This window comes from Pieris rapae, chromosome 16, assembly GCF_905147795.1.
Source record: "Pieris rapae chromosome 16, ilPieRapa1.1, whole genome shotgun sequence".
Lineage (NCBI taxonomy): Eukaryota > Metazoa > Arthropoda > Insecta > Lepidoptera > Pieridae > Pieris > Pieris rapae.
The window spans coordinates 4,945,758-4,973,400 of NC_059524.1; the positions used below are offsets into that span (position 1 = coordinate 4,945,758).

Below are 27,643 nucleotides of genomic sequence, written 5' to 3' on the forward strand. Positions count from 1 at the left end.
TACGAAACATGCCAAAAGTAGTGCGGAGTGCAGCTAGAGAAATTATTCTAGCTGTAAAACGTTTTTGTGAAGAGGAGAAATGTAACAATGGGCCGATTATTCCATTTCAACAAGTGAATGCTCGAACAGCGGCTTTGACAGGTAAAGTATTGCCAGTTAAAAGTGATATTTATATCCCCAAATTTAGGGAAAAATAATAATTGCTTTTGAAAGTAAATGTGATTGATGGATAACTTAAAATATTTTTTGTTTTATTTAAGGTGTTTCTGAAAGAACCGTGAACCGTATAGTTTCAGAGGGAAAAATCATGGAAAGTAATTTTACAGCGAGAACTGAAGTCAGAAGAGAATGTTGAAAATAATTATCGTATGACAGACAACCGCCTTGAAACAGTAATGGAACCATTTTTAATTGATTTGAATAGCAGCGACTCAGATTCTTCTGACACAGATGACTCTGAAGAATTCATGGAAGGAATAATGCCTCTAACAGACCATAATTACTATAAAAAATAATTTTTTGTTATTGAGTTTTTTATTTACCTTTAATGTAATATCTAAGAATATCCATCAATCCAAACTAAACAAAAAAAGTGGCAACACAGAGGGTTGTAGGAGGCGCCGCCACTGGAACGCCAACTTATACTTGACAGTCTATAACAGGATTAAGTTTACACAAATAATATATTATCTATATTCTACCAGACTAGTCCATTGTATGGATATATATGAACCTTTTACAAATAGAGGTTTATAAACCACTGTTTTTATTTTAGGACTACTGTAGATATTATAAATTTATGCAGTACAATAATTATGTATGTGCTACATTGATTGTTTGTGTAATTTTTATTAACACTAGTAGTTTTGAAAGTTTATTCGAACAAATAATAAATTAGTTTTTATGAAAACCAGTCATCAAGAAATGATTATGGTAAGTGTTTTAAAAGAGTCTCTTTATTACTTTACTAGTTATTTTTTTTTTATTATTTTATTTTATGTATTGTTAAGAACCACATTTTAACTCAATTTTATTACGCAATTTTAGCCTATTACTGTAACACGTGGTACATATTTTTTACGTCTTATTTATCGAGGTTCGATTCCAAGTCAGATTTAAACATTTTGCTTTTTGTGAAAATAAACATTTGTTTTTTAGTTTTAATATTTATATTTATTGTAATTTTTTTCAGGTTTCTAAATGTCAATTTTGTGAGAAAAAAAATAATTAAATATGAGTTCTAAAAACATGAAAAAACGAAAAGCAAATCCAGTATCAGATAATGAGACTCCTGAAGTTTTAGTATTACCACCAAAAGCATTATTGGATAAATTTGGTATTTCCCTTGGAGATATTGGCAAATTTCTGGATGTCCAGAAATCATATTCTGATGGTAGGTTTTATTTTTTTTCCATGTATCTTTAGAATCTGTACAATCCTTATGGTATGCATACATTTATGTTTCATGTAAGACAAACGGCATAACAAAAAAAGATTAAAAAAATCTAAAAGCTAGTAATATTCTCTGAGCTATAGATATGCATCTCGATTTATGAACTACTTCCTTGGGAAGGAACCATGGAATGCTGATTTGTTTATGTTCCTCTTTAAAACTATTGCAGGTGGACCATCAAACCATGTAGTTAAATTATATGGAAATAGAATCACTTCAAATACATCATTGGATATACCAAATTTAAATTTAAATGATAGTTCTATTATGAAAACTGCGAGTTTAATGAAAAAGTCATTATTTCTAAGCCCAACCTTCTCAAATTCAATAGATTCATCTCAAAGTGACGATGTACCATCAATTGCTACATCTCATTTGGAGTTAAACAGCTCAGACCATCAAAATAAGAATGTGTTAAATATTTCTACACCTCACTTAGATTCAGAATTACTAGCTACAAATAAAATTAATGCTAAAAATCAAGACACAAAACCATTGCAATATATTAATGAAAACAATGAAATTCATACAAAATGTACGAAAAACACAAATTACAGTATAAGGGAAACATCACCAAATGAAGTCCTTGAAAGATCTAACAATTTGACTATTATTAATTTAGAGGTTGCAAGTTTTGTACCAAATGAAACTCTGACAATAAATAATAGGACATTAAATGTTTCTAGTGGCCAAGATAATGTACAGCTAGAATCTTTAAAAAAAGATGATGAAAGAAATATAAAAAGTAATGTAAATTTAGAAGATAAGGTGATTTCCACTCAAGAAATTGTATTCACTACTGAACATCATAGTAAAAGTCCTAAAAGACTCAATATAACAGAAATGGTTTTTTGTAACAATGAAACAAGCCCTCAGGATAAAAAAATAATTGAAGATAGTGAAAAAAAAAATTTAAAAAGTCAAGTTAATCCAACAGCAGATTCCCAACAAAACAATGAAAGAATTTCTGATATAGATAAACTAAAATGCAGTGCTGTACAAATTTTAGATATAAATGATTCTGTAACTAGAGTAGCAATGGTTCTTAAGGAGTATTTACAAAATAAGAAAGATGTGAATGTTAAGCGTACTTTACAATGTAAATCTCAAATTCAAGGTGTAGAAAAGCCTGGAGGAGAAAAGGAATATAATTTTTTAAAACTTAAAAGAGAAAAACATCCTAAAATTTATGCAATTAAAGCTAGAAAAACAGTTTGTAAAGAAATTCTTACTGAGATTGTTCAACAAATTACATCAGATTGTAACATAAATCTCACAGATGAAGAAGAAGTGAATGAAGTAAAGATGTTTTGTGTTTGTTCGGATTTTGGTTCCTTTAACTACTATGAGGATGAACTAGAACATATACATTTTTGGGAAAAAAAGGATACTAAATGTTCGTTGGATGTTATTTTTAGTATTTACTGTGATGATGATACTAACTGTATTAATAATCAAAATTCATATAAAGAAGGTGCAAATGATAAGAGTGAGTGTGATTACATTTGTATTAATGAAAAAATAGAATTCAAATCAAATGAGAGCCAAAACATATTGGAACCAACTTTAATTGAAATTGAAGTACCAATTTATAACGATAGTCAAATGACAAAAGAAATTAACAATACTGTTAACAATGTAAGTATTAAGTAAGTAAAATATTAGTCTGGAGGAATTAGCAATTTTGCGTTTTTTGGAGGTTTGAAGAGAGAGCAGTAGTTTAGCTAGTTACAGTCAGCTGAACATTACCACTGATTGTGTGCAAACCAATAAATAATTGGTTTAAATTAAGTAATGTATTTTACATGCAAATATTGTAATTATATGAAAATGTACATGTACGAACAATAGGACAAGAGATATTAATCAATTTCTATTAATGAGAATGAGCACAGATCAAATAGAATATTACTCAAATTTTAAGGAATGCTACATTATATGTGAAAATTACTTAAATTTATGCATACAATAAGGTTAATAAATTTTGTGAGTATGTAATTATTTTTCTTTTAGACTTCAGACGAAATCAACAATTGTGAACTACAAGTAAATAAATCTTCGAAAATGCAGGATATGGCTGAGGTATCGCCAAAGGCTACTCGAAAACAGAAAAAAAGAGTAAGTCAATCCATTTTCAATTTGTATATATTCTACAATTCATAGGTGAAAGCTATTCAAATATAAAGTTTTCTAATAAAGTCTAGAAAAAGTAGCAATATTTCTGTATGGATATGCCAACTAATATAAAGGGGCAGGATGTCTGGCACTCAATACATATACACTTCAGTACTTGATTTGAACTTTTCTATAAGCAATAAGTGTATTTTTTAATCTACTATAATTTTGGTTTCACTAAGAATAAACTATTGGGTAAAATTGTATGAACCAAGTGGTATCATGTAGTAGTTATTTTTTTAAAGCATGCCTAGAGTCTCTCAGCCCCTTCCAGTTTGTGACGTAACCTGTGATATGAACTGTAGTCACGTGATCATTTCCATACAAATTCGACTAGCACAAAGTTTATATGTTTGAGCTCCTATGTTATTCTGCTGTTTGGCCCAGATTCGAAGAAAATAAACATATTTATATAAGTAAAGCATAAAAAAAAGATATTCAGAGGGAGATATTCTAAAATGTTATTTTTTTATATGTTTCAGAAAACTGAGCGAGATGTTTCTGAAGATAGTCCAAAAACAAAGAAGGCAAGAAAAACTGATGTGCATCAAGAAACTGATACTAAAAATGGTTCCGAAAAATTAAGTCATGTAGATGACTTGCCTAAAGTAAGTGATATTTTCTGCTTTTTCATCTTGTCCAAAACTTATTGAGTTTCGGATGCTGGATAGATCCTTTTTATCTGTAATTATTAATTATTAAGTAAAGTAATTAATAATGAAAAACATACTTCGATTTAGTTTACTTTGCCTAACGTTTGAAATAAATGGCTCCATGGCTCATTTTACATTTCAGATCATTTTCATTCTGATGCATATACTTTTCAGATAATTGCAGAAGTGCCTCATAAAAAAGAAAAACCCGATGTTACATGTGCTGTATGTCACAAAAATATCGCTGAATCGAAGTGGTATGAACATGTCGCAAGAAAACATAGTTACTTGGCCTGGAAGGAAGGCGACGTACCTTTGGTAAGTATAAAACGTCAAATAAATAGAATATTTTAAAACACTTTATTTCGTAACTGTTAATAATTATAGATGTTTGAATATGGTAAATGTTATTTTTTCATTTTAATGTTTCCTTTTTTTAATTTTCCTATTACAACTTTAAAATATTATCTAAATTGCCTTTTTTTAATGGAATCTCGCTGTTGGACTTAAGGGCCTTTACAGCTTAGCACGGCCTGTTTTGGCGAGCTTAGCTCAGCCTGAAAGGGTGGGGTTCCCGCGACTCGTGCAAGGGCGTCTCCTGTGAGACTAGAACCTCGGCTTGGGCCGTCTAGGGGGGGCCACTAAAAAGACATTTTGCCCCTTATTTATAGAATATGATGCCTGTAGAATTTGACACATACACGATATATTTTTATAGTTAAAAGACTGCTATTGGACAAATATAAAATCTATAAATTAAAGACGTTTCCGGAGCATAATTTATATTATATTTTTAGGATGTTACAAGTGCAAAGGAAGTTAAGGAACATCTATCACAAATGTTGGTCAAATTCGATGTTTTGGTTTGTGGTAAATGTGGCTTAGAGCGAAATGACATTAGTAAATATTTGAGCCATGTTAATAGCTGTAATGGAGAATCGGTAAATATTTAAAAAAATAACTATTTTTGCCAATAAAATATAATAATCTTTTGATTTGTTATAATAAATGTTTCTGTCCTAATTATTTAAGACTTTCTTGTTAGTATGTTTAATCATATTAGGTCAAGTTTAAAACAAAATTTTCACCCCGGCCTTGCAGTGTATAGCAAACCTTTTTTAAGTATAACTCCTGAATGTCAAAAACATATTTATTATTTGTATCATACTAAGTGATACTTAAAATCTCATTGTTAGACACAATCGCTTTGATGGCTGGAAGTCTTAACTGTCTGCTTAACTAAGCATTTTATTCCCTTGGAGATACAACCTCAAATTATTAAAAAAACATCATACCTCAAAGGTCAGCAACGCATCCACTAAAATGGATGATCATGGGCTGCGATGAACACCCTGTTCTGACCTCCCATAGGCTAGCTTGCCCCCCCTTCTTTCAATCATATACATTTAATACAGGCCCATTTCCAGGCCCCTTTAGACGAGTCGGATCCTCCGATGAGCTTAGGCGTTGTGAAGTGTGCTGTGTGTCAGATGGAAGTCTCCCAATGGTACAATCATATTGGCTCTGCTCACAACTATCTCGCCTTTAAAGAGGGGGACATGCCAGTGGTTAGTAAAATATAAAATAATGGACAAATCATATAGAATAATCACCGTTACTTATAAATATGGTTTTTAATTTTTATGTGTTGTATACGTATTAATTGTTATATGTATGTGACATAATTTTTTACATTAATCTTAAAATGAATTTTTTTTTATAGAACAGGGGGCAAACGGGCAGGAGGCTCACCTGATTTTAAGTGATACCGCCGCCCATGGACACTCTGAACGACAACTCGCGAGTGGGTTGAGAGTGTCATTAATTAATGTCATTAATATAAAGCAGTAGATTTTTAAACAGAAGCCAGTATTACTAATTATAGCGTTCAATATTTTAGAATTTCACTGATGAAGATGAAGTGCGCCAACACTTAGCGGCGATAGCTAAGGAATATAATGGATTGAAGTGTGTAAAGTGCGGCTGTCGACGGCAGTTTGTAAAGGCCTATTTGAGTCATGTGAAAACATGTGACGTTCAGGTACTATTTAGTGATTATATTATAATAATTTTGTATATGTAAACTGATTTTATAGTATCTATCTCATATATCTATCTCCAGGATGGACGTAGGAGTTTTATCTGTTTTTATATATATATTAAATTTTATATATATATATATATATTTTATATATATATATAAAATTTATTGCGATTTACTTTCGATGGGATGACACCAACATTTCCGCACTTGGTTGCCACCCAAGGTAGCTACGCCACAGACAATAATCTGTTAAAACTGTGACTAAGTTATCTAATCTAAAGACTGTCAAAGAATCTGCAAAACATATAATAGTAATCATCCAACTTGATAAGTCATTGGTGTTTCAGCTACGAAGCTTCAATTTGCCTAATAAAGAACATTTTAATTCTACAGCCGGAGCCTAGTTTCGATAACTCAATAAGCTCTGTAAAGTGTGGAGTCTGCCAAGAGGAGATATTAGAAGATGCATGGATACAGCATATTGAGCAGGAGCACAATTATTTGGCGTGGGAAGTAGGCGAAACTCCTTTAGTAAGTATGATTTTGGATTAATATTGCTCTTTGAATGAACTGAAAAATATGAAAATCACGTTCTAATTTATTTCTTTGTATGAGTTGAATGTTCCCTTTTTACGACATCTGTATCTGTCTATGTAATAGATTCTATGATCCGGTCCCAATTTTTTTCATACTGCTAGGTGTACGCAGATATAGTCCATACCAGGTTTCCAACGTACGCCAAGGAGGGTATGGTCCATGTAGGATAATTTAATTACCACGTAAGATATATTTCCGATTTTTAATTCCGTAGAATTCTGACAGCTGTCATTTTTGGACAGGTCAGAGATGGTAAACCTTTTCGCTTTTCGGCCTGGCAATCATCTAAGTCTATACATATATTTATTTATAATAAATATTCACACTTCGTTGCTAGAAAGAAACACAAATAACACAATACATATAAATTACAAGGGATGCAACGGGCGGCCTTATCGCTAACAAGCGATCTCTTCCAGGCAACCCTAGTAAGAAAAGAAAACAATAATATTTATATTAATCTATAGAACCTTAATCTATTACATATTTTATATGTTAATGAATGTGTAAATTTTATTAAGTGCGATTCCACGTTAAATTTGGTTTAACGGCGAGTGATGATTGCGTCCCTTTCCATCACAAACAAAAACAATTAAACAATGCACAAGTAAAGATAATATCCTATTTTATTAAAAAGGTAATTAAATTATGTATAGTAATTAAAGTTAATTCGATATATTGTTCGTGATATTGAAATACTTGTTATTTTTGTATTAGCTCACTTGACTAAGTAAATATTTAAATTTACCTTTATTTAGGTTAAACATAAAAATACGTAGCATGAGGTTTAAAGATATTTACTATCATAATAGACATTAGTCACTTACATGAGAACACTTATATGCTAACGTTGCAATTTGAAAAAAAAAGAAGAAAGAAAGAAGAGAAAAAAAGAAAAGAAAGAAGAAAGAAAAAAAAGAAATTTCACTTCTATTGCTCTGAAATTTGTCAAATTTGTCCCTTTTTTGGATAACTTTTTAAGTAAGAACACTTATGTAATGTCAGAATTCTACGGAATAAAAAATTGGAGTATAGTTATATATCCTACGCAGATTGTACCATATTATTTTAGTCTATGGAACTGGTCATTATCCTGGCGTATAATTTGATTACTTCTTAATTATTCAAAGAGCGTTTAAAAATAATTGTATTAATTTTTCTTTGTCATATTTTTCAGGATCTTAACGACCCAGAAGCCGTACACAATCATTTGTATAAAATATCGAAGCAAATAGACAGTCTGGTTTGCACGAAGTGTGGAGTCAAACGGAAGTACGTTAAAGGGTACCAAACACATTTCAATCAGTGCACTTCGGTAACTGGCTATACACCTGACAAAAAGCGATATAGCTATATACGAAAAAAGGTAAGATATAGTCTTATTTGCCGTCATATTACGAGTTACCCAATTGTATGGCCTGAAAATATGCTGAAAAAAAATGTCCCAGCAATTTTTATGCTTCAAAGTTTGAAATCGAAATATTAGTCTATACCGGAAAAAGGGACAAATTTCAGATCAATAAAAATTAAATGCTACGTATTTTTGTGTTAAACCTACAAAAAGGAAAACTTTAATATTTACTTACTCAAGTGAGCTGTTACAAAAATAACAAATATTTCAATATATCGAATTAACTTTAATTTCTTTATTTTATTATTTAGCTGGTATTACTGCCTATTAATTCCAAGCTTAGTAAACCTTTAAAAAAATGTTTTTTTGTGAGTGATGAGAAGAAACTTAGTTATCACTCGACGTTAAGCCACTTTTAGCACCGTATTTAATAAAATGGATACATTAGCTAACAAATAACATTTGTATATAGAATCAGATGTTCCGACTCGAACTGAAATTGAAAAATGTGCCCGGCCAAAAAAGTTTGTAATCTCTGACTTGTCAAAAAATGATAGCTGTCAGAAATCTACGGAATTAAAAATCAACGTATAGTTACTATACTACTCTTTGAACTTAAATACCTACTCTTGTTTCTATCTTTTTACATTGTGATGAAAAGAGACAGATTTAAAATGATGGTCTATTTTTTAAATAAAAATTGTTTCAGAGGGAAACGTTTATTCAAAGTTTTGATGAGTCAAGCACAGTATCGTGTGGTGTGTGTGGTTTGGTGAAAAGTGAAACTGAATGGCTGGAACATATTGAACAGGAGCACCAATATTTGGCATGGAAATTTGGTGAATCGCCTATAGTCAGTATTTCTATTCCATTCTTTTAAACACTAAATAAATACATATTTTCAGGATAATATTGGATAAACTTTCCAATATGGACCGTCGATTTGAATGCTCAATTTTTTTTGTAGATAGTATTCAACAAAAGAAAGGGTATAAATATAATTCTTAGAGGAGATTTTAATTATTATTTTACACACGTCAGGAGTTCTCTTCTATTCGAAAGTGTGTATTCTTTATGTTGCGACTCACATCCCTGAGATTGTGTGTTCGATCCCCAACTGTGCACAAATGTACTTCCTATCTATACACGCATTTATAACCGTGAAGGAAAACATTGTGAGGAAAGAGATATTCTTTAGACTAAAAATAGCGAGTATCAACTCACACAGGTACAAACCTACTTGCTGTTTAAAAAAGATCACGGTACAGATATCTGATGTTTCATATAGGTTTTATACTTTTTTGACAAGTCAACAATAAAAAATCTAAATAACTATTTTTGCACTTAAAAACCTTCTATTATGGACATCCAAGTAATTTAAAGTATTTTTTTCAGGACTCAAATAATACAAGAGCGGTCTCGGGCCATTTGAATAATATTTTAAAATATTATCCCGATGGACTCCTTTGTACTAAATGTGGGAAGCGACGGAAATGCGTCAGAATATTTTTGAGACATATAGAATCCTGTCGGGTGGTAAGTATTTTGCTAATACTATCTCTGTGAAGAGTGGTTTTTGATTCTATCTCCAGTGGAGGTCACTTTGAAAATTTCTTCTGTCTTAAATAGACGTATTTTTGATCCCGTTAAAGTCCTTAATACAATAAACGCTACGGATAAAACGATTAAACAGCGAAACAAGAAAACAATTGGGACCGCATTCTAAAATGTCATTTGAACCTAAATATAATCTGTCGAATCATATTTTCTACATGAAGTTTGACATATTTGATAGCCCTCAAGAGGAGATTGTGACTTGAGAACCGAATTGACATTTTTTATTCATTTTCATTTAAGTTGGTACATCTTTCTTTTCATAGTGTAAGATTTGGGAACCCTTTTAAGTAAATATACCTGTGTTAGGGTTCCCAGCTCTTCCATAACAAACTTAATTACTTAAAATAATTTAATCAAATAATTTCCTTTTTATTTTTTACTTTTTAAACCGTTATCATCACACCTGATTGTGTATATAAAAAAAAATAACTACACGATTTTAGTCATTTATTTCGTTTAAGTTTCTATTTGACTATTATTAACAGTCCAAATTATTATTATAAGAATATTTGTGCCATAGATAACAAGATATTTTTTTTTAGAAATCAGAAGACAATAAATCCAGTCTGAATGAAACTACCTTGGATACGAGTGTGTCAAACAGTGTGGAGGACAGCGTCATAGAAGGGAGTAATGTGACGTGCGGTGTGTGTAAGCAAGAGATAGCAGAAGAGCTTTGGTTCCAACACATTGGCGACGAACATTATTATTTAGCCTGGAAAAGTACTGAAGAGCCATTGGTAAGTTGGTTAGTTTAAGTTTGCTTTAAAAAGATGTCGTTCTTGTCCATAACAGTAATGCTCCTAAAAGAGACTTTGTAAAAATCTTTCAAAATTGAACAGCAAGGATATTTTTTGTGTTGTATTTTACTGTAAATGGGCTGATAAGACAATTTTTGTGTGTCAATTTAAAGTAGGCATCTTTGTATCAAAAAATATAGTTTTTGGAAATAATTTAATTTAATCTACGTTTGATAACGAGCATATTATTACGACCATACGCGTTCTTAAATGTGACTTCCCTCTGAGGAATATCTTTTATACGTTAAAATAATTAAAAACACATAACATTAATTTCACATCATAAATTTTTATATTTTCAGGATCTCACTGATACAATAGCACTACGAGATTATCTGTATAATATTTCGCAGAAACATGGGCAGCTAACCTGTAAGAAATGTGGTATTAAACGTAAATATGTTAAATCATTTCTAGCCCATATTGAACATTGTGATTCCGTAAGTATCGATTACTTATTCTAATTAATTATAATAATTGGATTTCATTTTAATTAATGACAATATTCTATATGATCGCTTGTGTTACGTTCACAAAAAATCTTGTTATTGTCTCTAATTCATTTGCTATTTAAAGTAATACATGCGAGAAACTTTCATGATTTAAAATTAAGAAAAATACTACAAATATTACTAACCCTAAACTTACCTTATCACTAACATATATGTATATATTTAAAGAAATACACAGAACAAGTGGTGATTTCGATTTCAGTGACTATTAGAGAATGGGATGAATGAATAAGAATAAAAATAAGAGGCATTATAAAAAAATTCTTAGTAAATTCTTCTCTGTGTGAATAAATATGCAATCAGTAATAGAGGCTCCATTAATGCAAAACATACTTTATTGAAAAAAAAGTAGTAAATTTTTTTGGCTACTACCTTACCTTATTAAGCGTGCGGTAAAGTCAGTACCATATTTATTAACATAGCTACAATATTATTTCCCTATACAAAGAATGGTTACCACAGAATATATTAACTATAGTCCACACGATAGACTGACGAAATTCGTAAACTTATTTTACCCATTTCAGAGTATAAGTATAGGACATATATCAGATACAAGTATGAATACGAGTTTTCAAGAAGAAGACCCAAGTCCTGATGCAATAATTAAATGCGGTGTGTGTCAGAAAGAGATGGAGAATAGGAAGTGGGAGTTCCACATTCGAATACACAATTATGTAGCGTGGAAAGAAGGTCAACAGCCATTAGTAAGTTTCTTTAATTTTCATTGCACTTCTAAGCTGCTTCTTAGCAAACATATCAAATTTTCAAAAGTTGAAGCCAATAATTCTGATAGGAGTTTTTGTAAATCACCTTTTTATAAGAACAGTGTTGGCCTGGTTGCGCATGCGACTCTCAATCTTCACGTTGAAATTTTATGTGCAATTGAGACGTGCCTAAGACATCGTGATAAAATGGAATATGTTTTTTTAATAGAATCTCGATAGTTGCCTAAAGGGCATTTAGATCTCATCACAGGCTGTTTCGGGCATTGGAGCTTAGCGGAATGGGCGTTTTGCCCGCGACTAGCAAGGGCCTCTAGATTTTCCACGCATCAATAATTTAAAGATATATCTTATGTCAAAGTTACGGTAAAATGTGCTACGTTTAAAAACTCTTTAGGTATAAACCTAAAAAGTTTTTTAGCAAACTTATGAAGTTTAAAATTGTTTTGCTACAATTAATTCTAGAATACACCAAATTAGCCCGATGCGTAATGTTTTTTTTTTGTTAATTGGTTTACTAAAGAACGTTGTAAGTGCCCTATGGACATTTTGATATTGCAGAGTAAATTCAAAAGCCACATTATGTATTATACTACCTTGTAAAAATTATGACTAAATTGTATGAAAACTTTTTATGTACATAAAATGATATGTTAAGTGTTTTAACAAGTTTTTCCATTTCGCATTGAGTTTTAACATAAAATAGATATATTTTGAATAATTTAACAATATGTTTATGAACTTCTTTCTTCTCGAAATATAACATACATATAAATATTTCAGGATACGAACGACGAGCAAGCGGTTTATACGTATCTATATGATTTGTCAAAACTCTATGACGGGTTAACCTGTGCCAAATGCAACATTAAGAAGAAATACGTGAAGGCCTACAGGGGACATGTTGCCACATGTCAGGGAAATTTGGACGTCGAGTCTGTTTTAGAGAGTCAGGGAAATCGAGGTAATTATAGTCATAAATATCTGCTGTTTTTAGGTTTTTTCATTTTACACTACAATGTTAATTATAGTTATAATAATTCAGTGGTATTACATCCCTATTTTAGCCTATGTTTGCATCTTCTTTGATCATTTTTATTTCATAGACAACTCAGCCTTCTATCTGACAGATGTATTCGATTTTGGAGATAATATTTTTATGAGACGTGCCATCCTTATGGTGGCTGTACACACTCGGCGAGAGCCTCTCGCCGAGAGTCTCGACCGAGAGGACCGAGAGAAGAGCGCAGCCTGTACACACTCGTTACGTTATTTGTATTTAAAACACCGTTAATAATGGACGTGGAAACCGCTGCTGTAACACATAATAACCACAATAACCACAGTCATCGAGCAAGTGATTGAACGAGTGTGTACAGGTCGCTCTCGTTTTACTCGCGAGACCCTTTGACTCGTGCGCAAAAAACCGACAGGCGACCGAGAGAGGCGAGACCGACTGCGAGGAAGCGAGGCGAGACGAGAGCTCTACTGTACACTCTCGCCCTCGGCCTGTCTCGGGGTGTCTCGCCGAGTGTGTACAGCTACCATTACAATGTTTTCCTTCACCGTACGAACGAGTGTTAGATGCGCACGTAGATAAAGTCCATTGGTGAACAACCAGCGATCAAACCTATGACGTCATAAGTCACACGCAAGCGAGCCACTAGGCCAGCACTACGTTTATTAATGATACAGTTTATGAGAATATTTTTATGTATGGGGTGTTTCTTAGTGTGCGCACCCTTAGAATTTGAATTCTGTATATTTTATTGGATTGTTCTACTTAGACAAAACATGGTTTAACTAATATTATGAGTGTTCTTTCAGATACTTACGAGTGTGCATTATGCCACGAAACGGGTCCGATGAATACATTCAAATCTCACGCGATGAAGGAACATTATAATGTGGCTTGGATGGTTGGAGACATACCAATTGTAAGTTTATGTCTTGTAATAATTTATTTAATTTCATTTTTAACAAAATAACCAACTAATCTTACCATAAACCAAACCACTCTTGTGAGTCGAATAAATATTCAACAATTCTTAAGAAAAAATATTATCGAGGATTCCAAAATTCAGAATTTCTGTAGTTGGTAACGCACAGAGCGTATAACCTGAAAATCTTGTGTCTGAATAACAACGGTATAATAATTGTAGCAGATTGTAGCACAGAAAACTGTTAATTAAGAAATAATATCTTTAATACCAACACAAAAGCCTCGTAGCAAATTGTCACGCTAAAACAGTTTTATTTTTGACTTTTATTTATTTCATATACATAATAGTCAAAAGTAAGTTTGCTTCCGTACACGACTACATATCACTACATATTATAAAACAAAGTCGCTTTCTCTGTCCCTATGTCCCTTTGTATGCTTAAATCTTTGAAACTACGCAACGGATTTTCATGCGGTTTTTTTAATAGATAGAGTGATTCAAGAAGGTTTATATGTATAATAACATCCATTAAATAGTGGAGAAGTACAGTTATTTAATGTGATGTCGTAAATAATTACATTTTTCCGCTTACATTGCAAACGCAGGCTGAACCCTACGAGTTTTATCAAAATAATGTACTAAGTATTGTACACATTGAAAAGGTCTACAGAAAAGTCCGTGATCCGTTCACAGATTTTCTGTAGTGTATTTAGTATCAGCATTGCACCCGTGCGAAGCCGGGGCGGGTCGCTAGTATTATTAAAAGTAAAGTAAATCCCTAGTACTACTGTGAAACTGTTATGAGAATGTAAGTGCATGCTCTTATTTCACCTACTGCTGAGAGAGGACAAATCTTTATTTATTCTATTTTATTATTATTAATTAACTATTTATAACTTAAGAAGTCATGAGGAATATGGTGTAATAGTTGTTCCTTACAAACATTGTGTAAAACAAAAATCGTGGCGAGTAAAAAGTGTGGCGGAGAGTTTATTGCCAGTTCTCTTCTGTTCCGCCTTTGATTTGAGAACTGGCAGTGAGTGTAAAATTAGAAATATTTAATAAGCATTTCTTTTGACGTTCATAAGTATGCATGTTACCTATATGAATAAATGATTTTAACTTTGACTCTGACATACGCAAATATTTAAAAATGTTTATTTATATATTGTAAAAGATAGAGCAGTTACTAAAATAGGGGAGGCCTATTTCAGAGTCCATAACACATGGTTGCTAAAAAAAATAAGAAGTGTTTTTTCTTACCAAATATTTGTTACTTTTCAGAGAGTTTATTTATTTCATAAACCGTTTTATAAGTTAAACTGCTTTTTAGGACGTGAAAACTACGTCATCAGTTGAAAGATATTTAAAAGAGTACCAGAAAAGTCATAGCTCGTTAGTTTGTAATAAATGTGGATTGACAAGAGCGTCCATCGCCGGCTTCTTTGCTCATGTCGTACAGTGCGAGCGTACGGAAGAAGTAAGTAATATCACTAAAGAAATTTTACTTATTTAATTCAATATTAAACTTTTTAAAGCTATTAATTCAATATACAGTGTGGGTAGGTGAGAATTTTTGCTTAGATTCGTTTCCTTCGAGTATAGACCGTACTAATACTTAAACGGTCGAAACCGAATTTGCGAGCCTCTGTGTAAGGCCAATATACTTATCACTTAACATCTTATTTCCTAACGTACAGAGTTAATGTATATCTGTATATTTTTTTAACTTATAATTATTTTACATAATTTTTAAATTTTGCTGCGAACTATGTGCGCCGCCATATTGGCCTTGGCTGCTATGACGAGCGCCTCTCACTTTATCCCTACTCCGCGGCCGACCGTCACGCGACATGCGCTACACAGACCAAATAATTTGAGACGATGTAATAAAAGTTTCACTTTAATAATATCGCGTTCAATAAATTACGTGTATAAGACAGGGAAAGCTAATCACCTACTCGCTTAAAAATGATCAAACTATAATACTATTGTCTTTTGTAACATTACTTTTTTATTAGTATTACTTTTTGACATTCCATACCCTTTTGTCTTCAGTCACTGTGACCACGCACGCTGTAAAGCACGCGAGACATCGAAAACATTTAAACATTATGTAAAATAATTATAAGTTAAAAATTATATAATATATAGATATACTATATAACTCTGTACGTTAGGAAATAAGAATATGTTTAATCCAAAGGAAGCGATTTTTATACATATCCGTTGTATTATTGTGATAATTAATGGCGATAAGAACTAGCTAAGGGTATTTAAAGTTTTAAATATATTTTTTGACTAATGGAAATTATAATTTGTATATAATCTTAAAACTTATAAAGAATGCGTATAATTACAGGAAATGGAAATGTACAAAAGCGTATGTGAAATTTGCAATACTAAGTATCTGGGTGTGTACAAACACACACACATGGCGATACATCGTATGGAGGAGGCCAAAAAGAAGTTGGCAGATACAGTTCCGGTTGTCGCCAAGGAACTTGATGTAAGCGGAAAACGGCGTGCGGCTCAGAAGTAAGTGAAAACGAGATATGAAGAATAATTATTAGAATCGTTTCTTTTAATAAAACTAAATGTTTGAACACAACTAGAGGGTATGTAGTTCTACTCCTTCGCTATTTTACCTGAAAATATGAGTCATAATATTATATTATCATATTATAACATCTTTGAAAGCCAGATTACTTGTTTTTTTTATAAACTAATGTTGAGTAGCAGAAGTGGTACTTAGACTATGAGTGGTATTCAGTCTTCGACAACGCATATGTCAAATTTATTTGTTTTTGCCATCAAGAGTCACAAAGCGCTAATTTTTCAGGTTTGGAGATTGGCATTGTGTGTTTTTGCTATGAAAACGCTATTAGGTCTATTATTGCAATATCTATTAAAAACATTGTTTTCTTTTTCAGAGCAAAAAATGTCATCAAGAACATCAGCGATGTCACGGTGTGTAATTATTAACTTAACATATAGATCAACAAAATATTGCCTTTGTAAACCTCTATAGTCTCTATAGTTTAAGTTTCAAGTTAATCAAAAATTATATATATTTCTATCAAATTAATTAAAATAATTTACAAAACATATATCAACAAAAAATAATAATAATCAATACATATTTATATTTTTCTAGATTATCAAAAATTTATATTTCTATCAATTTTTTATATTTATTCACATAGTATGCTAACTATAATCTAAGAATAATATATTAAAATAAACTAAATATGTCTGATAAAGCTCACCTACATCGATTTTAGATTATTTACTGAAATAATCAATTGATTGGTCTGCGTCAGTGTGTAGTTCGATCTACTGTCGGTTTCCGTTTCCTAAGTTTGTGTCAATATAAGTTTTTTTTAAGGGCAAAGACAACGATGAAGACGTAGACGATGAGGGTGAGTACAAATGCCCTGAAGACTCTTCTAGCAGTGAATCAGAGGAGTCCGGAGTTTCTGAGACTGAAGATCAACCAGAAACAGATGTGGAGGATCTTTCGGATACAGAAAGTAGGATTAGGAATAGGAAATCAACATCAAGTAAGTATTTTTATTCAGTAATGGTAATATAATTACACGTAGAATTATATTTCTTTTTTTTTCCAGTAAAATCGGATAGATATAAAAGAGATCCCTTGAAAAAAATCCCTGAAATAAAAAAGTAAAGAAAGCCTATACTAATTTTTTTTTCAATTCAATTCGGTACTGATAAGCGCGTTCATCAAAACTCATCAACTTTATATCATTAGTATAAATAATTATGTTAATAATAAAATTTATTTTACAGCATTTTCAACTACCAACGACGATAGAATTCCATTTAATGTTAAAGACCCTTTTGCGTACATAGCGAAAAGTTATAAGGACTTGTAAGTATTCATTATTTAGTATTTAGACTTTGTTCCACTTCATACAGAAGTAAAATAACCTTTAAATACAAATCAAATTTAATCCTATTGTTTAAACAATATGATACTTCGACCTATATGTACACGCAACACATAAAGAAACCCGTAGCTTTTGTATATATATGCCACTCCCGACAAAGCCCGTAGGAAACTACGATATGTATTAACATATCCGGATGAACCAATAATAATAAAAAAATATAATAAAGCTTACAAACTAATTGCAAAGCAAAATCAAAGTCAGACTAGGATATCGCCTTCACCGGGAAGGCGTGGTCCTTTACTACGTACTTCGTCATGCCCTTCAGGTGACTGTCCAAGTCGTCCAAGAGTTTTGCAGGAGACGCCCTTGCACTTGCTTGCTTCAGGCCAACAGCGAGATTCCGTTAAAAAATCTTGTTGCATTCGTTAGCGACGTCTGCGAATACGATAGCCAGAGGGCTGTTCGTACATCTACACTAGCTTTACTTAACATTAGCTAATTGCGATGTCCTGCGTCCTGTATTTACTTAATGAAACGTAATCAATGTTCTTTTAAGAATAATATGAAGATCAATTGAGTTTGTAAACACGCCCGTACAATAAAAAAAAAAAGTTTCTTTATTTGACCCAAAACAAATACCACATTACACATATTACAACATTCATTGTGGTCAACCTTATATATAATATGCATCTATGGGCAATGTATAAGTCTTTAAGTTTTTGACGATTGTCCATGATCCAAATATTATGTTTGAAATGAAATCGTTTATTTGCTAAGATAGTGGTACAATTAGATGCATTAATTATAAAAATCCGCACAATCCGCCATATATAAATCGGCATGCAAATGTCATTAATTTTATTATGTCACATAATAGAGGTATTAACATAATGTAATAATAGGATAGGTAAGGTAATTAGAATTGGTGTCAAACTTATGATCTAGATACTCGCCCACGCTATAAAAGCACCTTGCCTTTAAATTATGTGTTTAATTAATTAAAACTTTTATATTTTCAGTACCAATACACATTTAACTTCAAATACTTTATTCCCGCAATGGTTAAGCTGTGAATATGAATTGGTATCGGAGAAAGATTTACCAAAATATATGCCGCCTTTCACCGAGTCCTGTAAAGTTCAAATCTGTTCAAAGAATGTTTCGACATATAAAGTGTTTGAAGCGAGGGCTGATAAAGGTATGTTTTCATATTTGGTTTGGTTGTATTTCTGTTATAGTTATGGTAGCTCTATGGTAGTTCTGTTATAGTTATAGGTTATATAGCCCTAATTTATCTATTATTTCTAGTTTTGATTTTCAAAATATTTAGAGATAACGTACACGTCTGCGTACCTGAATTAAGTTAAAAACGAATATGTAGATAGTAGATACTGAAGCATTTGTTTGTTAAAAATGTCCATATCTAGGATTAATAATTTTATTAAGGAATAAAAAAAATCCTAATAAATAAGATTACAATTGTGTAGATTTTCTATCAAAGCTGGTAAAACTTACTTTGAAATATCAGTTTACTCAGTTATGACAGTCAGTCAGTAACTAAGTATAATAACTAAGTCACTTATTCGTAAAAAGTCAAACCGTTTAATGGTACGTCTAACTCAAGTATTCCTCTCTTTTCATCATGGAGTAGACATAATTTGACAGAAAGAGACAAAAATCTACTTTAGTAAAAAATATCTTAAGGGGTTAAGAGTTAGGACATTTTCAGGTGTCAGTATGTTCGTGGGAGCCAGTGTTAATAATATTTCGTGGGTGCCGTGTAATGAGCAGGCTCACCCATACCTAGCTGTCAATTGTTTCAACGGGACTGACGCGCCGCGGATTGACGCAACGGAGCTGATAGCGCACTCCGGCCTAATTCAAATATGGGACTTTAAGGATATGCAAAAGTATGTTTTTCACATGGTGGTATGGGGCAAAGATATTTAATCTCAAAAAGATTACGTTAGATTTACGTCCTACTTAAATCAACTACGTACTCAAGTTTCAAGGTGGTCCAAATATACTACGGAGTTTTTCGAATTGTTGTTTTCAAATACTTATATAATAATAATAATAATAGCCTTTATTCAGATACATTTTACATTATATATTTTATATACATTTAAACAAATTTTCATTTTAATCTAATTCTGGTGCATCTGTGTGCCCTTTTTTGGCAAAGGCCTCCTCCAAATCCCGCCATTCCTCTCTGCACTGTGCCACTCTCTGCCATGTACCACCTGCCGTTTCTTTAATGTGGTCAATCCACCTTCTCTGCTGTCTCCCTCTTTTGCGTTTGCTGTACCTTGGGCACCAGTTAAGCAGTTTTTTGCTCCACTTTTCTGTACCTCTTGCGATGTGTCCCACCCATTTCCACTTTAGCTTCTTGATCGTTATTGTAACATCTGTTACCTTTGTTATTTTCCTTAATACTGTATTCTTTATTTTGTCTCTTCTTGTTTTCCCTATCATACATCGTTCCATCGCTCTTTGACACGCCTGTAGCTTTGTATACTGCGCTTTAGTAGGCGCCCAAGTTTGTGATCCATATGTTAGTACAGGTAGTACACAAGTATTGAAGGCCTTTCTTTTAATTATAATAAAATACTTATATATCGTTTATCAAAACCTATAAATTTACTATAAATACACATATCTTTTATTGCACAGTTACTGCTATTCCCGTAAAATAATCTTAACATAGAGATTTAAAAATTTTGCTTGTTTAAAACGAACTTATTGAGAATTTCAAATCAATTTGAGTTTTTAATCTTTAAAAAAAATATTTTTAACAACGCAATCACAGATACTCTAAAACTTTTTTATACTTGGCGATGTATTCAATATTATGTAAATTTATTTCAAGGGTGCCATCGTTCGTGTTTGGTATAGCCCACGATTTTGGGACTGTTTGGGCAATGGACTGGTGTCCTTCAGGCGCCTGTGAGCTTTTGCCTGAAAACCCTGACAACACCTTCGTAAGGCTGGGCCTTTTGGCAGTCGCCTGTTCTAATGGAATAGCCTACATTTACTCAGTACCGCATCCAACTATTGTGAATACGTAAGTAATAATAATAATTACATACAAGATTTTTTCAAAAATTTATTAGGCCTCATAAACAATTTTAGTGCACTCATACATATAGTTTCCTTCTCTATATGTTTATTGCTGATAAAACTCGAAACATGGAGTTATATAATAAATAATCTTATATAAAATTCTGTGTTTGTGGTTAAACTCCTCCGAAACGGCTTTCCCGATTCTCATGAAATTTTGTGTGCATATTGGGTAGGTCTGAGAATAGGACGGCATCTATTTTTCATCCCCCTAAATGTTAAGGGTATCAATTTATTAATTAATTAATAATCCACCTCTAATTTTTTTTAATGTTAGATAAAAAAAAATATGATACAGCATTAGTAAATACATATAACCCCTAATTTTCACCCCTCTACGATCAACCCCTATTTTTTAATTATAAATACATGGCAAAACGATGTTTGCCAGGTCAGCTAGTGTTTGTATAGAATTCGTAACAGCTATCTTTAAAAATCTTTGTTTGTAATATTTTAAACTTTTCCTCCCTGGTAAAGGGGCTGACAGCTTAAACGTCATTGTTATAGTCTCTTACACATTGTAGCACTGATGATGTTAAACAAATTAGATATTTAAAAAAAAACGCATAGGGAGTCCAATCAAAGTGGAACATTTTGATTTTTTATATGAATTCCAATGACTTCAGTTCTTTGAAATTGTTTCACTGACTAAGTTTGGGAGAATGCGGGTTTTCTCTTGCAATATTATGTTACAAATATCTGTATTTCGATTTCGAATTAGCGATTTAGGTTTTATATTTTTTATTTATGTATAATAACTATATATTTTTAGTGACAAAATGATGTATAAATTAAAACCAGTGGCCGAGTTGAGGTTGTTTCGAGATGTGAATAAATATGCCCAAGCCACAGCGGTTAATTGGTCCATGGTAAGTTAATTAATATATTACTCTGTAATTGTTTATACACTTATTAAAAAAAATAATTTATTAAAAATTAATAATTCTATTGTAAAATCTTATATTTTTTATTTGTTGTAATTAATTTGACGCCCATTTGATTTTTAAAGAGGTTAGTCTTGTCTGACGGAACTTTAGCGACTTGATTGAATATCGATATTTAATTAACTGTCTAGAGATTTAATTAACTTTTTGATTTAACTTCTTTACTGCGACATAAGTATAGCGTTTTCCAAATATTACCTTTTTATTACATATTTACATAGGACCGGCGGATTTTACGCTACACTCCATTTACAAATATTAACGATTAATTATACTTTTACAGCAAAAGGGTCACTCATGTATAATAGTCGGATATTCCAATGGTATGATAGCGATGTATGATTTGGAATGCGATTCCCCTTTGTTATCGTGTGAGGAAGATGGTGTTCGAGTATTTTATCCATTCCACGACGAACGATCTCATAACGTGTGTGTAACGGGTGAGTTTTTTAAACTTGGATGAGGCATTTTTAATTCGATTCTATAATAAATTAAACTTATTTAAGATTCCTCTTTTTTGATCTCACAAAGTTTAGTGCGTGTTCTATTGCTGATCTTAACCCTATATTATAAATTTTGTTTCAATGTATCAAATGAAGCATGGTTTAAAAACATGGTTAAAAAAAGCAAGAGTTGTTCCTACTCGCAGGACTCTCTTTGATTTAACAATTGGTACTAAATGTTAATTTAGATCTTTCTTGAATTAAAGTTTATGAAATTATTATGGTAATTAAATGGTATTAATGGTATTTTTTTGGAAAATTAACCAGACGTGAAAGCATTCATCTCCGGTTCGGATATACGCGGAACTGTGAGTGCGTCCTCTTGCGGTGTGACGGCGTCCATTGCTTCGGGGCGCCAGCACGTACCACTAACCGCTGAAAGCCTCGTGGTCACACCGCATTGGCCGTCCACAATACTCGCGGGAAACGCTGGCATTGGTAAGCAGTTTTTATACTTAATAATTATTTAGCTATAGGTATATAAAAATTACGAGTTTCCTAGTAAATTTAGAACCGATTTAATATCTATCGACATATCAGATACGTGATCAGTTAAATACATTTTTACTAATAATAATTTAAGTGCTGAAATTTTTAGTGAAATTAAAAACATCCACTCATCATTAGATACTATATAGGTTTTTGGTTAGAATTTATTTTAAAGAAGTGCCAACCCTGATTCTTTTACTACGAGTCGTACCTGCTACGTACTTTTCAACGTACTTTTTATACACCTGACTGAGGAAGTTTACAATAACATAGTGTATTATGTTAATAATTAAGCCTCGACAACTACTACTCGTATTTAGGATATTGGAACCGAACATTATTTGAGTAAAATATTGCAGTAACCCAAGCAGTAAACGAGTTAGAATGGTGGGGTCACGGGCGTCGTCTAGGCTCTATGAGCACGGCGTGTGGGTGTATTATCTGTGGACGAGTCGCTGCCTACATACCGCCTCTTGTCAAAACGATGTTAGTGCATCCACTGTACAATGATAAGAGAGACGTGAGTATAACTTGAATTATTATTGGAGTTTACTCCTTAAGAATCGATTTTCATATATAAGGCGCCCGGTATGAGAAAAATATGACAGGTAAAATCTACTGATGAATGACCTCGTTACTTTTTTGTTGCGCAACTTTCTAATTTGGTTGGATTATTTTAAAAAATAAATGGTAATTGTCAGATAATAATAATTACATAATTTATCAACATTCCTAATGAAATATTTGTGCACATCTGAAATTGACTATTGTGAAAAGTTTAATGTAAAATATTTCGCCGATTAGTTATAATAAATGTATATAAAATGAATAAATATATATTTATATATGTATTATTTTCATTAATTTGTTAATTTACCCTTTCATATGGTATTAATCTTATTTTCAGTTGGATAAACTCTTTTTGCGTATGTCAGACAATCGTACTTAAGGAGTAAACTCGAGTCGTGCGTCGGAGCTGACACACACAATTTTTTTTAACTACTGTCACCATGGCTGACGTTTTAAAAGAAATTCTGGGTTCAAGACCCGGGATTATACTTGTTTGCTGTTTATTTTTTATTAAAGTTTACCAAATAATATCATGTACTAAATCTACATTATACGATACAAACTATTTTATCTAAAAAAACTACAAACTAAAACTGTTCATAATTAATATCAAATCAATAAAAATCGAATTTATATATATATTTTTTACTTATCTTCGTTGATAGTTATTGTATATGATTTATTTACAGCGTACGGCAAGCGTTGAACTTTCTTTTAAAACTATTTTTACAGATTCAAGTTAAGGCGACGATAGATTTAATGTCACTAGAAGAGAAATCAGAAAGTTCTAGAGGCAAACTGGAACCAGAGAGTTATGAAGAGGTGATCAAAATGTATGGAATAAAAATAGAAATTGCAACGAACTTAAAAAAGGTGAGAATGTTTTGATTGACTTACTTGATTAATTTAGAAATTATTGAAGTTATATATATATATATATATATATATATAACAAATAAAATCCCTAGGGATAAATGATGAGAGTAAATTTTTACGATGTGCACACTGTCACAAAAGCCTGAAGTTAGCTATTGTCAACATTTTAGATTAGTATGAATATTTTTACCCAAACGTTTTTTACTGTAACATTTTTTTGGATTTGTATTGTTATGTCAAATGATTTAAAATCTATGGCATTGGTTGAGTAGAGTAAGGAATGTAAATTTAGAAGCAAAATTTTAATCATTTTAATTGACATTAATTAATTATGAAAAAAATAAAAAAAAAATAAAAAAATGTTTTTAATTATGTATCATTGCATCAATAAATAAGCCAAAAGTACAGAACCTACCTGAAGGGCACAGTACGAATTTCTTTAAATTCCTTCTGAACTAAGCACCATATGGTAATGTTAGGGATTAGAAAGGACGAAAGGACCAAATGAATTCTTACTCTCTTTTCGGCGATTTAAAACAGATTTTAAATCGCCATGTTTCTTTAACAAAATTTTGCTACAACTAGAGCTGAGCATGTCTCTCGCATGTCATATCCAATAAATTTTGTCCGACACCGTTATTTCTGTAAAACTTATTTGAACAAATATACAGTAAATCTAAGGACAGTATTCATGGTTTCTATTTCTCTTTGTACAGCATGAAAAAAGCCAGAATATAACCAAGCCGAAGAATCGTAACGCGGAGCGGTACCCTCTAGCAGATGTCACTTCCGTTTCCTTCTGTACCGTCCCCAAACATCACAAACGATTGGCTATAGCAACGCATGGCGGTATCATCTTCGTCATCAACACGTAATTAACATACTAAGGCAGTGTTGGCACACTGAAGTGCGACTATAATGTGGTTCCCTACCCTTGTTTTGTACCAATAGATCTATGTGCATTTAACACTCGCTCGAGTGAATTAATCGTGGGTGAATATGTCAGATAAAGAAGGGATATCACCTACTTGCTTATTAGAGATCAATAAACAAATACAGAAGTCTTTAACGCCATGACTTAAAAGGTTGGCGCCACTGAGTTTTTTCAACTCGCTTCACTGTGAATATATTTATAATAAGGTTGTCGGAATGTTTATTGTTAGTAACATTTTCTTTAGTGTAAAGCTACATTATATAACATTTGGAAATTATTGATGTCAAGAAAATACCACCATTAACTTTAAATGTATGTATTGGTACCTAGTACTCCAAAGATGAATATTTACTAGCTTTTAAGTGCTGTCTCAATTATTAGAAATTGTTCAAGAGATATGGACTCGTAAATAATGCATTTTGAATAATTAATAACAATGGATCATATAGACCGGATGGCTTTATTTATTATATAATAGCGGCCTATCCCGGCTTATTGCTCGACAGTTTTTTTGCGAATATTTGTAAATAAATATATGTTATATAGAGAGAATGCATTCGGTATTATACAATGGTGAAATAATTTGAAAATTGTGTTTTCTGTGGTTATTCGTCACAAACATCGGATCTCTTCTTGTCTCTTTATTTGTATATATATAATAAAAACTGTGTTCTTATTTTTATAGTATGGTCTATAGTTCATTGCTATTCCGATATTTCCTATATGTCAAAAAATTTAATTCGACTGAAGATGTTTACGAATTTGTATCAAAATAAAGTTAACAATTTAAAGACAAAATAGGGATAATTCATAATAGTCGATTTTGAAATAAAAAAAAACACTTTTTTTTGCATAGGGCGTTGTTACCTTGCTTATCATTTGAAGTGACAACCAAGTATTTTCATTATACCATTCTATGTTGCCATAAAAATATTACAAACTGATTATCAATTTATTACGTATTTAATGTCTTCTGTATTTGTTAGCACAAGCAGCTTTGGGCATCGCTCGCGTAGGTTAATATATTTACAGCTAAATTTAACCATCAAACAATACTAGCTTTTAGCTAGGTAGGTTGGTGAAAATGATTAAAAAATAATAGAAAATAGTTTGTATTATTCCGATAAATATTATTCTAAATGCATTTATTTACCTCTGCTATCGCTTGTGTACAATGTGTATGATATTTAATTTATTTGTAAATATTATCGCCAGTAATTTATAAACAAGACGCTTATACAAAATTGAATAATGCTATGAATTTTAAGCGACTTATAAGCCTTGTTAAATATTTCGGTTTATAAAAATTAAATATTATGATTTAGCTTTTTCGTACTAAAAGTACAAGAAATTAAAATGGGCACAAATTCTAGTGAGATGCGTTGTCTAATTAATGGTTTCGCGCCATTTTCTAGGAAAATAATGTTTTTAGTTTTACAGTAATTGATTTGCGTATTATGTACTTGCAAATTGAAAATATGGAATACTGTCGATTATTTAAAGAACCCATTATATTATATATTTTTACGTTCTCCATTGTATTTTCGTGAATATTATCTATTTTTTAATTATTCATGATGTACATTTTATAGCAGTAGAAAAGTTTTTTTGTTAATTTGAGATATTTAACTGACATTTCTGTATGTAGCAAAGAGTAATTAATTGCGGCTTCAAAGTTGAATTGCTTCAGTCCAACTTATAAACATAATATACACACACCAAGATATTTTATATGAAATATAACTAAAAATATTGCCAAGGGTTGTTACATTTTGTATTCATATTAAAAAATAAATAGAATTTTTCACACAAAACACGACAGAACTTGGATAGATGCCAGTTTATAAAATCAACTGCATTGAAGTGTTTAGAAAATATTAAAAGTAGTTTTAACCATTGTAATAATAATAAATAACGATAAACACATTTAAACAGTTTTAGCTGGAACATAAGGATTAACTATATTTAAGGTTATGTAAAGCAACTCATATTGTCTAATTATAATAAATCCATATATCGGATATCAGTGATATTAATATATTTATGAATAGTGATGGTTATGCTTGTTGCCTAATAAAGTTTTTACCAAAAATCAGTTGTATTCATTCACCTATTATTTATAAATAAGTGTATGACATGGTCAGCCTTGGTCTAATGATATTATTTATTAGTCTTTTTTAGCACCGGTTCCCACTATACAAAATAGAAAAGTCAATTAGTAATCAAACTTAACAGGATTAGTATTATTGTCTAAATAAAATAGCTGCTTATTATAATACATTTAAAGGCATTAGCTATTTTCGATTCGGTGATAATAACCATATTTATTTGATGATATAATGGGCTAATTCAGATATAAACTGGTACAGGATACAAAATATATTTTGTTTTGTTACACTCTTACTGCCAGAGATATTAAA

The 27,643-nt window shown here is 31.5% G+C and overlaps 1 protein-coding gene across 3 annotated transcripts; it reads left to right on the forward strand.

Moving 5' to 3' along the window:
* Window positions 1-732: 732 nt before the first annotated feature.
* LOC111002239 lies at window positions 733-27,309 on the forward strand. Of its 3 annotated transcripts, none has more exons than XM_022272383.2 (32): window positions 733-933; window positions 1,193-1,393; window positions 1,623-3,091; window positions 3,467-3,571; window positions 4,111-4,236; window positions 4,456-4,599; window positions 5,079-5,222; window positions 5,697-5,849; window positions 6,182-6,322; window positions 6,719-6,856; window positions 8,100-8,288; window positions 8,983-9,126; window positions 9,669-9,809; window positions 10,433-10,630; window positions 10,993-11,130; window positions 11,730-11,909; window positions 12,711-12,891; window positions 13,755-13,864; window positions 15,204-15,350; window positions 16,233-16,408; window positions 16,804-16,840; window positions 17,259-17,433; window positions 17,681-17,762; window positions 18,807-18,985; window positions 19,517-19,697; window positions 20,657-20,851; window positions 21,680-21,776; window positions 22,135-22,291; window positions 22,622-22,792; window positions 23,203-23,363; window positions 24,146-24,286; window positions 25,006-27,309. In XM_022272383.2, the coding sequence occupies exons 2-32, from the start codon at window positions 1,234-1,236 to the stop codon at window positions 25,162-25,164; spliced, it is 5,919 nt and encodes a 1,972-aa protein (XP_022128075.2). In that variant the 5' UTR covers window positions 733-933; window positions 1,193-1,233; the 3' UTR covers window positions 25,165-27,309. The 3 variants fall into 3 exon arrangements, with proteins under 3 accessions (XP_022128075.2, XP_022128076.2, XP_045487560.1); XM_022272384.2 differs by having other exon boundaries at window positions 5,709-5,849; XM_045631604.1 differs by lacking the exons at window positions 733-933; window positions 1,623-3,091 and having other exon boundaries at window positions 1,247-1,393.
* Window positions 27,310-27,643: the final 334 nt, after the last annotated feature.